Source organism: Felis catus, chromosome A3 (genome assembly GCF_018350175.1).
Source record: "Felis catus isolate Fca126 chromosome A3, F.catus_Fca126_mat1.0, whole genome shotgun sequence".
Classification (NCBI taxonomy): Eukaryota; Metazoa; Chordata; class Mammalia; order Carnivora; family Felidae; genus Felis; species Felis catus.
In genome coordinates, this window is record NC_058370.1 from 104641004 (window position 1) to 104653121 (window position 12118).

Genomic DNA, 12118 nt, shown 5'->3' on the forward strand with positions numbered 1-12118 from the left:
TCTCTGTTTATTGTTCTAATTGGAGAGGGCAGTAGAACGAACGTGAAGAAAGGCAAATTTGTATTTCTGATTACAGGCAAGTATGGGAATTCTCTCTCAAGCTTTCTCCGCTCCACCCCCACTCGGAAAGCGAGGGAGATGAAGCAGCAGGTGCCTGAAGAGAGTAGAGGTTGCAAATATCCTCCTGGATAGAAAACTGCCTAAGAAACAGAGGCATCCTTGGTAGGGGTCCGCCTGGGGCAAGCGAACAGGGAGGGCCAGAAGACAGCCTTGGTTCTTCACTTTTTTTTTTACTACATTTTCTTTCTATTTTACTACATTTACTACATTTCTTCCCTTCATTTTTACTACAAGTGTCACCTTCCACCTTTTGAATGACGCGCGCGACTACCCCTGTGGTACCTCAGGAGGCGGGGCCTCCGAAAACCCGCCCCGAGGCCTTCTGGGAATCGTAGTTTTCCGAGGGCACTTTGCGCAGGCGCTCTGTGGTCCTGCTCCTCGTGGGGGCCGCCGGGAGCCGGTTGGCGCCCAAGGTGAGGACCAGGGGTTGGGTGTGGTGGGACCCGTGGCTGCGGCGAGAGGAAGGTGTTGAAGAACGGGCCGGGAAGGAAGCTGGGCTGCGAGGCGCGGTGACGTGAGGGTGGAACCGAAATGGGGTGTTTGGAACTATCCTTGGCCGCTGCTCCCAGGCTGACCTTGATCCGACCTGCAGCGGGGAAGGGGAGGAGGCGCCAGCTGCAGGCCCGGCGCGACTCAGGGTGACGACATGGGTGCGAAGTGAAGTGAGACGTCGGTGGCCTGGCCCCGCAGTGTGAGATGACGTGCGCTGGGGTGCGCAGGGCCGCGCTCCGCAGTGTGTATCCGCTGGGTAGAATGGCGCATTTCCTCCCGAGGCGGCCCTTCCCCTGCTTGGGAAGTGCTGGGGGCTCAGTACGCCAGGATTGAACTGACTCCGCTGAATCCTGCTGGTCCATCCTTCCGGGAAAGCCCCTCAATTACTCATTTCTCTCGGTTCCCTGGGCCAGGGTTTCAACCCCTTGCACCCGGCTTCTTGGAGCTATCCAGTGGCGCTCCCTCTTTGAGAGCTGCTTTCCAACACCAACTAGACTTTCTTGCAAAACTTGGTATTTCAATTAGTCTGCAAAGATTTCTGGAGTACTAAGTATTGTGGAAGTAGCTTTCTTAGTGTGAGGAAAGCAAGATTTGACTCCCAAGATTTACCTACTTAGAAAGACAAAGATACAAATAACTGTAGTATAAGATAGTATACACCAGGTGATTGAATCAGAAATCTGAGCGTTCAAAGACGGTAATGACCCTGAGTCTTTGTTTTGTGATGTGGATCAATTTGGTTATGGACTGGAAAAGAGTTTATAGGCTTGGCTGGAAACATCCACAGCTTATTTTAATGATACTGGCAGGCGTCTTAAGATTAATGCCACCCTTTTGGTTCTGTGAGCCACACTGGATGCTGTGTCCTCTATGTACCCCCAGGACTCAAAAGAGCTCTTAAGAGGAGAGGTCTGGTAGCAGAACGTGAACAGTGAAACCTCAGGTAAGAAGGTAGAAGATTAGTTTTGCTCCCTGTCTTAGGTCTCTTTGGGTTGCAAACTGCAGAAACCCCGCTCAAACTAGTAGAAGGGGGATTCATTTTGAGGATGCTTGGTTAGGTCACGGAACCCAAGGAAAAAGACTGCGGTGTGCTTGTAAACTGCAGCTGGGGACAGAACAAAAAAATTCAGGACCCTCTCTTAACCCCTTGCCTTTACTTCTGTTTGTACTTCTGTTTTATATTTCCCTGTCACTGCTGACTGGCTTTTTCTGCTCTCAGATGGCATGACAAAATGTGACTGTCAAGGGGTCCCAGGTTTTCATGCCCTCAAGGGGAGCCTCATGAGAGGCTGACCTCTTTTTCTTGGTTCCACTTCCAAAATGCCAGGGGAAGGACTAATTGGTTCAGATGCCAGTCAGCTTTGGCCAGGAAATAGAGACCGTTTTTAGTAATGTATGGATGTGAATAAAGATATGGCCTTGAAAAGTGTGAAGTATTGGCAGAGCTCCAGAGACAGAACAGTAGATGCTTCTTGTTGCCTGTCATTCACCTTGAAATACAACTACTAAGAAAATCACTCTGTAAAGAGTGGTAGGCCTGTCCTGGCCATAGTTCATGTCTCTGAGAACTGCTCTTCATTGTGCTCCTTGGCAATGGCTGAGTGGGTAAGAGGTGGAAACGTGATCTAAGGTCATTAGCCTCTCAATGGCTAACAACCACAAAGGTCTTGAGAATTCTAAGTAGGAGACACAGAGACCATGGCCACTTAATTGTGAGTGTTAGAGCAATAAACTCAGGAGGGCTGGGAGTTAAAGACCTTATTGAACCTTGTCTGTACAGAGGAGAATGTTCCGAGAACATTCCTCTGAGAACTCAGAACATTCTCTTGGGGGATGGAGAGGTGCATGACCCATGTAGCCCTTGGTGGCTTGGTTCCAGCACCATTCTCATTTGTGGTCACCTCCAGGCACATGTCAGATGGCCTGCGTACACAGAAATTATCAATGTAATCTTGCTGTTGGCCATTCTAAATGTCCAAGATGGTATATCCAGGTTCTCTATCAAGATACGTTGCTCTATCTTGATCTCAAGAGCAAGAGATAAAGATGTATGGCACCATCATTATCCTTCAGTATCCAGCAGGATACACAAATCTATTCATGAAAAAAAAAAATCTGATTGGTAGTGGATCACCATCATAATTGGAGTCCAGAAGATAGTGCCAAATGTGACTCATCCTACTGGTTTGTATGGATTATATTACATAGAGTCAGCCTTGGATGAGTACTATTGGGTCCCTTTACCCTCTTTCTTTTTCTAGTCTTTTGCCCTCCCTACTGGATACCGACTACATTTTTAACAGTCTTTGTAATAAAACCCTGAGAGAATGTTATTCTGGCATTCCCTGTGGACAGGGAAGTTTGGGGAGATCGTTGTTCCCGGCTGTACTCCTGGAAGGATTTTTCAGATCCTCTGAATAAAGCTTCTGTTAGGTAAATGAATCTTTTTCTTGAGAATAGTATTCCCTCTCCTGTCTTCCAGTTGCTGTTATGTCACAGATTGTCTCCATATCAGGCCCAAAGATCAGAAGGTCTAGAGAGAAGAGGACAGAGATTCTTCCTCCTGTTTCGGACATATAGTTACACTGTGCGGTCTGCCTTGATACTTGACTGCTGGGCTTTTAAGACTCACCCCTCCTTCTTGCCCTTGTGTCTCACACCTGGACAAGCTGATAAGGAAGTCTGAATGCTCTCTCCTTGGGCATTGGCGGGGGATTCCAATCACACAAGCCCCTTCCTGTGGGCATGTGGGCACGCTCACCCTGGCCCTGCCCCCTAACCACAATAAAGACCAGGCTGGTCTCCTTTCCTCCTTTCCTCCTCCTCTCTAGAGCCATTTTGGACCTATTGAGAGACCGGCTCTGCTCTCTCCAGAGACCTCAATGACATAAGTAATAAACCTTTTTATATACTTGGTGTGTGTTTGTGCGTGTGGCATCATCATTCTCAACATTGAAACCAAACTTCACGTGGGGTCTGTCTCTGCAGGTGACCATTGCACTCTGGACACCTAGCTCTCTAGCTAATCCTTTATTTCCCATGGGCTTCTGTGATGCCAGCCAGTGCTGTAGGGGCAGCGGTCAGTCAGTCCATCCGGTTGGTCCTGCTGCCCCTTTTGCTGGAGAAGCAATTGTATTCAGTTCTGGACTGGATTGAATAGCTGGGTTTCATTTTGCATATAGCCTCCTAGTTCTATGGAAACTTTAAAAGTGACTCTAACAGGGGCCTCTGGCTGGCTCAGTCAGAGGAGCATGCGACTCTTGATCTCAGGGTCATGTGTTCAAGCCCCACGTTGGGTATAGAGATTACTAAATAATAAACTTAAAAAAATGGACTCTAACAAAAAAAAGATGACCCTAAAGAAACTGGCTGGAATTTCTAGCATTTGGTGTTTGACTCCATTTCTTGTGTTGTTGTTGTTGCTGTTGTTTAATTTTTTGTTTAAGTTTGTTTCTTTTTGAGAGAGAGAAAGAGCACAAGCATGTGCATGTGTGGGGGGGAGGGGCAGAGAGAGAGGGAGAGAGAGAATCCCAAGCAGGCTCTGCACTGTCAGTGCAGAGCCCGACTCAGGACTCAATCTCAGGAACTGTGAGATCATGACCTGAGCTGAAATCGAGGATTGAATGCTTAACCAACTGAGCCACCCAGGTGCCCCTGACTCCATTTCTTGATTGGATAGGACCCAGTCACTTCTTGAACCTCTACTTGGGACCTTTGGCAATCAGGAAAGAATTAGGACAGGAGGCCAGTGCTCTTCATCCCAGTAGGGGCCACAGATGTCATGAGGCCTAGGTGCTGTTTAATTACAGTATCCTTATAATGTCCATTGTATCCTAAAAATAACACCGTAGCTTGCTTGAACATATTTCTGGCCCTTAGAACTAAACAAAACTTGACTAATAACACTAATACACGAATTTGCTTTTGCATTCTTTTTTTTTTTTTTTTTTTTTTTACTTTTGGGACAGAGAGAGAGACAGAGCATGAACGGGGGAGGGGCAGAGAGAGAGGGAGACACAGAATCGGAAACAGGCTCCAGGCTCTGAGCCATCAGCCCAGAGCCTGACGCGGGGCTCGAACTCACGGACCGCAAGATCGTGACCTGGCTGAAGTCAGTCGCTTAACCAACTGCGCCACCCAGGCGCCCCTTGCTTTTTTATTCTTGACCATATAGGCTCCACATCAGCCTTTAAAAAAATGCTAGTATAAGCCTCCTTCTGGTCATCTTGAATTTAAAAGTCAGATTGAGTTATTTATTAAGTTGCTTATTTGTGTCAAAATACTACAGAGCACAATGCTTATTATAGATTTATAAAATGGAGTAAAAATTGACTTCATTGGGGGCGCCTGGGTGGCGCAGTCGGTTAAGCGTCTGACTTAAGCCAGGTCACGATCTCGCGGTCCGTGAGTTCGAGCCCCGCGTTGGGCTCTGGGCTGATGGCTCAGAGCCTGGAGCCTATTTCCGATTCTGTGTCTCCCTCTCTCTCTGCCCCTCCCCCGTTCATGCTCTGTCTCTCTCTGTCCCAAAAATAAATAAACGTTGAAAAAAAAATTAAAAAAAAATTGCCTTCATTGTAAACTATTTGATTTTTAATAGTTTTCTGATATGGGAACAGAGCTCTGTTCCCAGGAAGCTGCTAACTCAGGAACAGAGTTGTGGCACTATCCGTAATTTCCATCTCCTGGGAAAGGGTGAATTTACTTCTAGGCTTGCTTTGCTCTTAGTGGTATTGAGCGTAAGGACTGTTTCACGCCTAATGGATATGTAGAGATTTTTAGTCTGGGTCAGTTAACTATGAAATGGGAGTGGTCTCTTTTCATGTTTCCTTCTCTAGCTCTGCCAACTCTGACCTGGGCCTTTTCCAAGAGGACATAGTAGAGGAGAGAATGGCAGCTGTACCTCTAACAGCCAGATGGCAGGTGAGTTGGATTTTCTTCAGTCCGGAGCTTCCTTGCCAGCCTTGAGATTGGTCTCATTTTGGTAGAAGTGGTGCTCTATAGAAAAGACTAGTACCCTTTCTGGCTTCAGATTCTCTCCCTTCTCACCATACAACAAAGCTGTAGGGATCTTCCTTCTAAAGTTTTGTTGTTTTTTGTTTTTTTTTAACATTTATGCATTTTTGAGATTGAGAGAGGCAGAGCATGAGCAGCGGAGGGGCAGAGAGAGAGACACAGAATCTGAAGCAGGCTCCAGGCTCTGAGCTGTCAGCACAGAGCCCGATGCGGGGCTCGAACTCACAGACCATGAGATCATGACCTGAGCTGAAGTCGGACGCTCAACCAACTGAGCCACCCAGGTGCCCCGGGATCTTCCTTCTAGATGGCCCTTCATAAGGCCTTGATGACCAGCCCCATCCTGTGTTTTGTAATGGTGGGGAAGCAGAGAATTGAGGCAGTTCTGCCCTTAGCAATGGCTCAGGGAGTGCTTAGAGAACTTTCATGGGAATATAAAACTTCTGAATCCTCTAGTCTGGAATATTATCTTCCTTTCAAAGGGACACCATATTTTTTATCCTTTTTCTTCAGTTTTAGCTCTTACAAGTATCCTCTGTTCCTTGTGTACTCATCATAGATCTTCCCTTGACTTGAGAACCTGTTGTTCAAACTGAGATCTCATGGATCCATGAGTGTTAGAGCTGAAAGGGAATTTAAAGATCATCTACTCTAATTCTTTAACTGATCGTTTCAAAAATTGAGGCCAGTAACAGTGTCCCTGAAGTTTGGAGGCTCTGTCATGGATATGATGACATGAGGCCATCACCAAGAGTTTCATGCCTCAGGTCACAGACCTGTACCTCTTACTTAAAATATCCAGTGCCCTTACATCATCAAAACAGTTTCTTTTTTATTCCATGTGTCTTCCAGTGCTGTAGTCTTTACTCTTCCTCAGTGAGACATAAAAGAAGACACGTAGGTGAGTAAGAACATGTTTGTCTTTTCAGAAGTCACTCAAGTTTAAGGATGTGGCTGTGAAGTTCTCAAAGGATGAGTGGAAGCAGCTGGTCCCTACTCAGAGGGCTCTTTACAGGGAGGTGATGCTGGAGAATTATCAGGGTTTTGTTTCTTTGGGTAAGTATGACTTTCTTCAATGACTCAGAATCTGCCATTGGGTGTGTGTGTAGAGAATATGCCCCCCCCCTTTTTTAAAGTGTATTTATTTATTTTTGAGAGGGGAGAGGGAGAGGGAGAGAGAGAGCGAGAAGGAGAGAGAGAGAATCCCAAGCAGGTTCTATGCTCAGAGTGGAACCCAACATGGGGCTCAATCTCACTACTGTGAGATCATGACCTGAACCAAAATCAAGAGTCGGACGCTAAACTGACTGAGCCACCCAGGTGTCCCTGGCCCTTCTTTACTTACTGGGGCAGAATTGTACATCTTTAGATAGATCCCTAGCAAAGGTACAAGTGGTTTGTGAATTTATTTACCTTTCCTTATTGCTTGTATTTAACTCATGGCTGCCAGTACTATCAGTAAATGGTCCTTTTGATCTGGATAGAGTCTGAAGGATAAGTGAAGTTTGGTCTGAGACTCTAGCTTTAAGCAAAAAATTGTGTTAAATAAAATGGAAAATGGGTACCCCCTTTTCTGGGAATTGTCCTAAGGGGGAAAAATCAGATAAATGTTTATCCCTGTTTGGGCTAAAATTGTGAAACAATGGAAACAGCACAGGTACTTGGTAGTAGGGATTTAGGTAAATAAACCATTGTACATCCATAATGGGCTATAGTATAGGATGGGCCTTGACCATGAATGATATTTATAGAGTTAGAAAGATATTAATGATATGTTGTTAAGTGATAAAAGCAGGCTACAAAATGATTGGAACTTGAGTACATTCACAACATATATCTATATGCATAGAAAAGTGGAAGAATCTACACCAAAATTTTACCCCTAATTGTCTTTGACTAGTAGACTTACAAGTGGCTTTTTCTCTTTTTTATATTTCTTAATGGTCTACAATGAACATTACATATTTTTTTTAACGTTCATTTATTTTGAGAGAGAGAGCATGAGCAGGGGAGGGGCAGCAAGAGAGGGAGAGAGAGAGAATCCCAAGCAGGCTATGTGCTGTCAACATATAGCCCCTCATGGGCTCAATCCCATGAATGGTAAAATCATGACCTAAGCCAAAATCAAGAGTCAGGCGCTTAACCAACTGAGCCACCCAGGTGCCCTGAACATAACATATTAAAAAATAATTTTTTTTAACGTTTATTCATTTTTGAGAGACAGAAAGAGACAGAGCATGAGCGGGGATGGGGCAGAGAAAGAGGGAGAAACAGAATCTGAAGCAGGCTCCAGGCTCCGAGCTGTCAGTGCAGAGCCCAACGTGGGGCTCAAACTCACGGAGTGTGAGATCATGACCTGAGCTGAAGTCGGACGCTTAACCGACCGAGCCACCCAGGTGCCCCGAGGAAACATTTTTTAAATGCATAGAGTGATTTACATCATATTTCGTATGGTGGGTACCTCAGTAGGGGAAGGGAGAGGGGATGAAGGAGGGGCTTCAATTTTAGTGTTAATATCAAGTTAGATGGTGGGTTCGTAGCTTTTTGTTTTAGTCTTTATGCTTTTTTGTATGTCTTAAACATTTAGTATTGCATTTTAAAACATAAATATAGAAAATGTATGTATGTCACCATATAAATTTATATTACATAACATTTATAAATGTCATTACTTTAAATCATCAAAAACCAAAGACATTATAATTCGTTTTTTAAGGATTTCTAAAAAATTGTTCACTGATATTTTTAGTTTTAAGTGTTTAGTATTAACTGCACATAAGTTGAGTCATATTTCTTAAACTACTCTAGTTTGATTTGTTAGTTGCTTCAAATTCAGTATAATTGCACGGAAGTATAATTAAAGGATACAAATCTATTCTTTAAGAAACTACAAAAGAAGATGGGGTAGCTTCTTCACCTTAGTTCCTTGAGGTGCAGAACCTTCTCCATATTCCACTTCTCTAAGCTAAGAATTTTCCCTCAACTCTTAATACTGGTTCCATCTTGGGGAGGTGCCTCCTACATCAGAGAAAAATTAGTGAACTACTTCAATAGATCTAATTCAGATTTTCTAGAAAGTCAGTACCGAATTCCCTTTAGAGAAGAAGAATTAGCATCTTATTTTAGGAATTAGCATATGATTTTTGGATACTGCCATTTTCCTATCTAGAGGATAAGGGGATTTTATTAAATCCCGGGATGGTTGTGAATTTCCATCCCAAACAGCCATTTCTCATTTTGTCCTTTGTGAGCAGGACTTCTAGTTCCTAAACCTGATGTGATTTTCCAGTTGAAAAGAGGTGAAGAGCCATGGAAACTTGATTTTCAGGAAGATGAAGAAAGAGAAGCCCCAGGAAGTACTTATTTAGGTATGTGTAAACTAGGCGGATAGGATTTCGATAGACAGTTCACTTGCAGAGACCATTCCTCAGGACCTCTTAGGCCTGTGGAGATGTTCACTGCTTTTGTGTGGAACACTCATTCCCCCAGATAGCCATGTGACTTTCCTGTCACCCTTTTCAAGTTTTGCTCAAATGTGCTGCCTTCTCAGTCAGGCCTGCCCTGATGACCCTATCTTTAATTGCAATCTCTCCATCACTTTCCCCCTCCCCAGCCCCTGTACTATCTAGCTCTCTTCCCAGTCTGTCTTCCTAACATACTGTATTTTTTTTACTTCTTTATTTTGTTTACTCTCTGTCCATACCTGCCCACTAATTAAAATGTAAACTCCATCAGAGGTTTTGTATCGTTCACTAATGTATCCCCAACGTTTTGAATAGTACCTGGTACATCGCACACACTCAGGTATTTGTCAGATGAATGAACAGGTAGCAAGGGGGTTGGGGGAGGGTTGAGACCTATTTATAATGAACTCTGATAACACTTTTTTATCTTTCCTACTTATCCTTTACCATATCTCCTTCCTCTTCCTTTAAAAACCGTTCAGTAGTCATTGACAGTTCACTTTCTCAGGTCCAGGCTGGCCTCTCCACTTACTCTCTGCTGTTTAAACTCATTGACCTGTAATAAACTAGTCATTTCCATGCTTCTTTGTGTATAGCCTACTTTTCTGCATGGATCTCTCCCTGAAATGCTCTTCTTTTGGCTGTTCTCATGGTTAACATATCTTTCAGAGCTCAGCTTAACTGTCACTTCCAGATGACCGTTCTTAAGTTTTTCCTCTAAAGAAGACCCCACTCCAACTTCTGTTCATTATTTTCTTCACTGGACTTACCACCATCTGTGGTGTTTTATTTGTTTTTTTCTTTGTCTCCTGTCGTGTTGAATATAAGCATCATGAGGGCAGGGACCACGTCTGTCTTGTTCATTAGAGTCCCAGTGACTTCTGTTGTGCCTCGCACTTTGTAGGCACCTAGAAAATATATAACGAATGAATAACAGAAACTTGTTTAGTGGGCGAAATGACCACCTCCCACTTCCATCTCTGTTCCTCTGTTTTCCTCTGACATTTTTCAGCCTCTCTCTGATGCTTTGCTTTTGAGGAGTTACAATAAACCAGGAAGTATTTTGTATTCATTCTTTTCTGAACAAAGATAATGTTCTCTTTTTCACTAGCACTAAGACCCAGTCATATCTATATTTTCTATTTGTTTCAGACCAGAATGCTAGACTTGAGAGCTGGGCCTCAACTAAAAGCCAGGATATTTCTAAAAAAGGAAAGTTGCAAAAGACACTAATGGAAAAACTCAGAAAAGATGGTCCTCTGGGTCCTGCACTTGGCTCAGAAAACCTCAGGGGCACAAAGAAAGAACATCTATCGGGGGAGATTTTGAAGAAATCCTCCCCCAAGGAGAAGGACTCCAGGCAAAGATCCACTCCTGCCAAGAAAACCAACAGTAAGGGGAGAAACTTTGAATGCAGCATATGTGGGAAGACCTTATATAACCACTTATCCCTCACTCGCCATCAAAGGACTCACACCGGAGAGAAGCCCTACAACTGTAAAGAATGCGGGAAAGCCTTCAGCTATAGAAGTAGTCTTAAGAAACATCTGATGTCTCACACTGGGAAGAGCCCCTTTGAATGCAACGAATGTGGGAAAACTTTCTATGACCGATTAACCCTTACTGAACACCAGCGAACTCATACCGGAGAGAAGCCCTTTAAATGTGACGAATGTGGCAAGGCTTTCTTTGTCCGCTCATCTTTTACTCGCCATCGGAGAATTCATACTGGAGAAAGTCCTTATGAGTGCACAGAATGTGGGAAATCCTTTAGCCAGAAGAGCATCCTCGCTCGCCACGAGCTCACTCACACTGGAGAGCGGCCTTATGAATGCAAGGGCTGTGGCAAAGCCCTGTTTGACCGCTCCTCCCTCATTCGCCACCGGAGAGCACACACTGGAGAGACCCCTTTTGAATGTAATGAGTGTGGGAAAGTTTTCTTTGACCGCTCGTCCCTTAATCAGCATCAGAAAATTCATAGCGGAGACAAGCCCTATGAGTGCACTGAATGTGGGAAAGCCTTCCTTCAGAAAAGACGACTTACTCAGCATCAGAGAGTGCACACTGGAGAAAAGCCCTACGAGTGCAGCGTGTGCGGGAAGGTGTTCAGTTGTAAGTCATCTATCATCCAACATCAGCGACGTTATGCCAGGCAGCCGTCAGAATGTCACAGAGGTGCTCCAGCCCGGCAGGGGGCCCCCACAGAGACTTAAGATGCTTTTATGCAAGATAATGAAGATTTGTGTTTGAGCGCCTTCTAACTACCGCATATTCTCATGTCTCCATTTGGTACTAGAGGCTCAATAAATAGTCTTAATGGACCGTGCCATAGACTTCCACTGGGATGCCTCATACTTAATATAATACCCCGAGGATCCCCAAATTGGTCAGAAGCTCTCCAATCAATATGTTTTGTAAGTGTTTGAAGGGGACCCAGAGATAAGCATTGTATGTTTGTATTTATTTATTTCTTTACTTATTTATTTATTTATGTATAATTAATTAATTTTTTTAATTTCTAGACCACTCCATAAGAACAGGAACTGTTTCATACCTGTGAGCTGCTGTGTCCTCAGTGTGATGCCTGCCACTTATTATATATTTTCTCAATGAATGAATACCTGTCTAGTCATGAGAACTTGAGTCCTCAATCAAAAGCACTTTCCAGAACTAGAGACTTCAGTAAGAAAATTAACATGAAGCTAATACATCTGTAGGACTGTAAATACCTTCATGATAATTGTGCTATTAGCTCTTAATCTACTGTTCTTTGAGGTTCCTGGAGTCCTGGTTTGGGTATGCCCTGTTCTTCACTAGGGACATCATCCAGCATCAGTTGGCTCTTCTGAACTTTGGCTCTTCTGCCCTCTAACCTGACCCTGAACTTTGGCTCTTCTGCCCTCTAACCTGACCTTTGGTCTCTAGTAGACTAACCCATCACCCTTGTTTCCAGGTTAGCGGTTGTGTTTTTGTGTTACATGTGTTTAGTCTCATTGATAACTAAAATTCCTTAGTGTAGCTCTGCCATT

General features: G+C 44.1%; 1 protein-coding gene across 8 annotated transcripts; it reads left to right on the plus strand.

The window, feature by feature from the left end:
• The first annotated feature begins 382 nt into the window (after positions 1-382).
• Positions 383-11724, plus strand: LOC101089933 (zinc finger protein 2). 8 transcript variants are annotated; one of them, XM_045054601.1, is made up of 7 exons: positions 452-533; positions 1495-1555; positions 3095-3503; positions 5448-5532; positions 6555-6681; positions 8880-8993; positions 10242-11724. In XM_045054601.1, exons 4-7 carry the CDS (start codon positions 5500-5502, stop codon positions 11300-11302), a joined length of 1335 nt encoding a protein of 444 aa, XP_044910536.1. In that variant the 5' UTR covers positions 452-533; positions 1495-1555; positions 3095-3503; positions 5448-5499; the 3' UTR covers positions 11303-11724. The 8 variants fall into 8 exon arrangements, with proteins under 8 accessions (XP_044910539.1, XP_044910535.1, XP_044910536.1 ...); XM_045054600.1 differs by lacking the exon at positions 1495-1555 and having other exon boundaries at positions 419-533; XM_045054603.1 differs by lacking the exon at positions 1495-1555 and having other exon boundaries at positions 510-533; positions 3444-3503.
• Positions 11725-12118: the final 394 nt, after the last annotated feature.

What these genes read in the sequence shown, in the direction of transcription:
- LOC101089933 (XM_045054597.1), top strand. Translation starts at nt 5,413, where the DNA reads ATGGGAGTGGTCTCTTTTCATGTTTCCTTCTCTAGCTCTGCCAACTCT. An exon ending in TCAGGGTTTTGTTTCTTTGG is followed by an intron (nt 6,682 to 8,879) that starts GTAAGTATGACT and finishes CTTTGTGAGCAG; the next exon opens with GACTTCTAGTTCCTAAACCT. An exon ending in CCCAGGAAGTACTTATTTAG is followed by an intron (nt 8,994 to 10,241) that starts GTATGTGTAAAC and finishes TATTTGTTTCAG; the next exon opens with ACCAGAATGCTAGACTTGAG.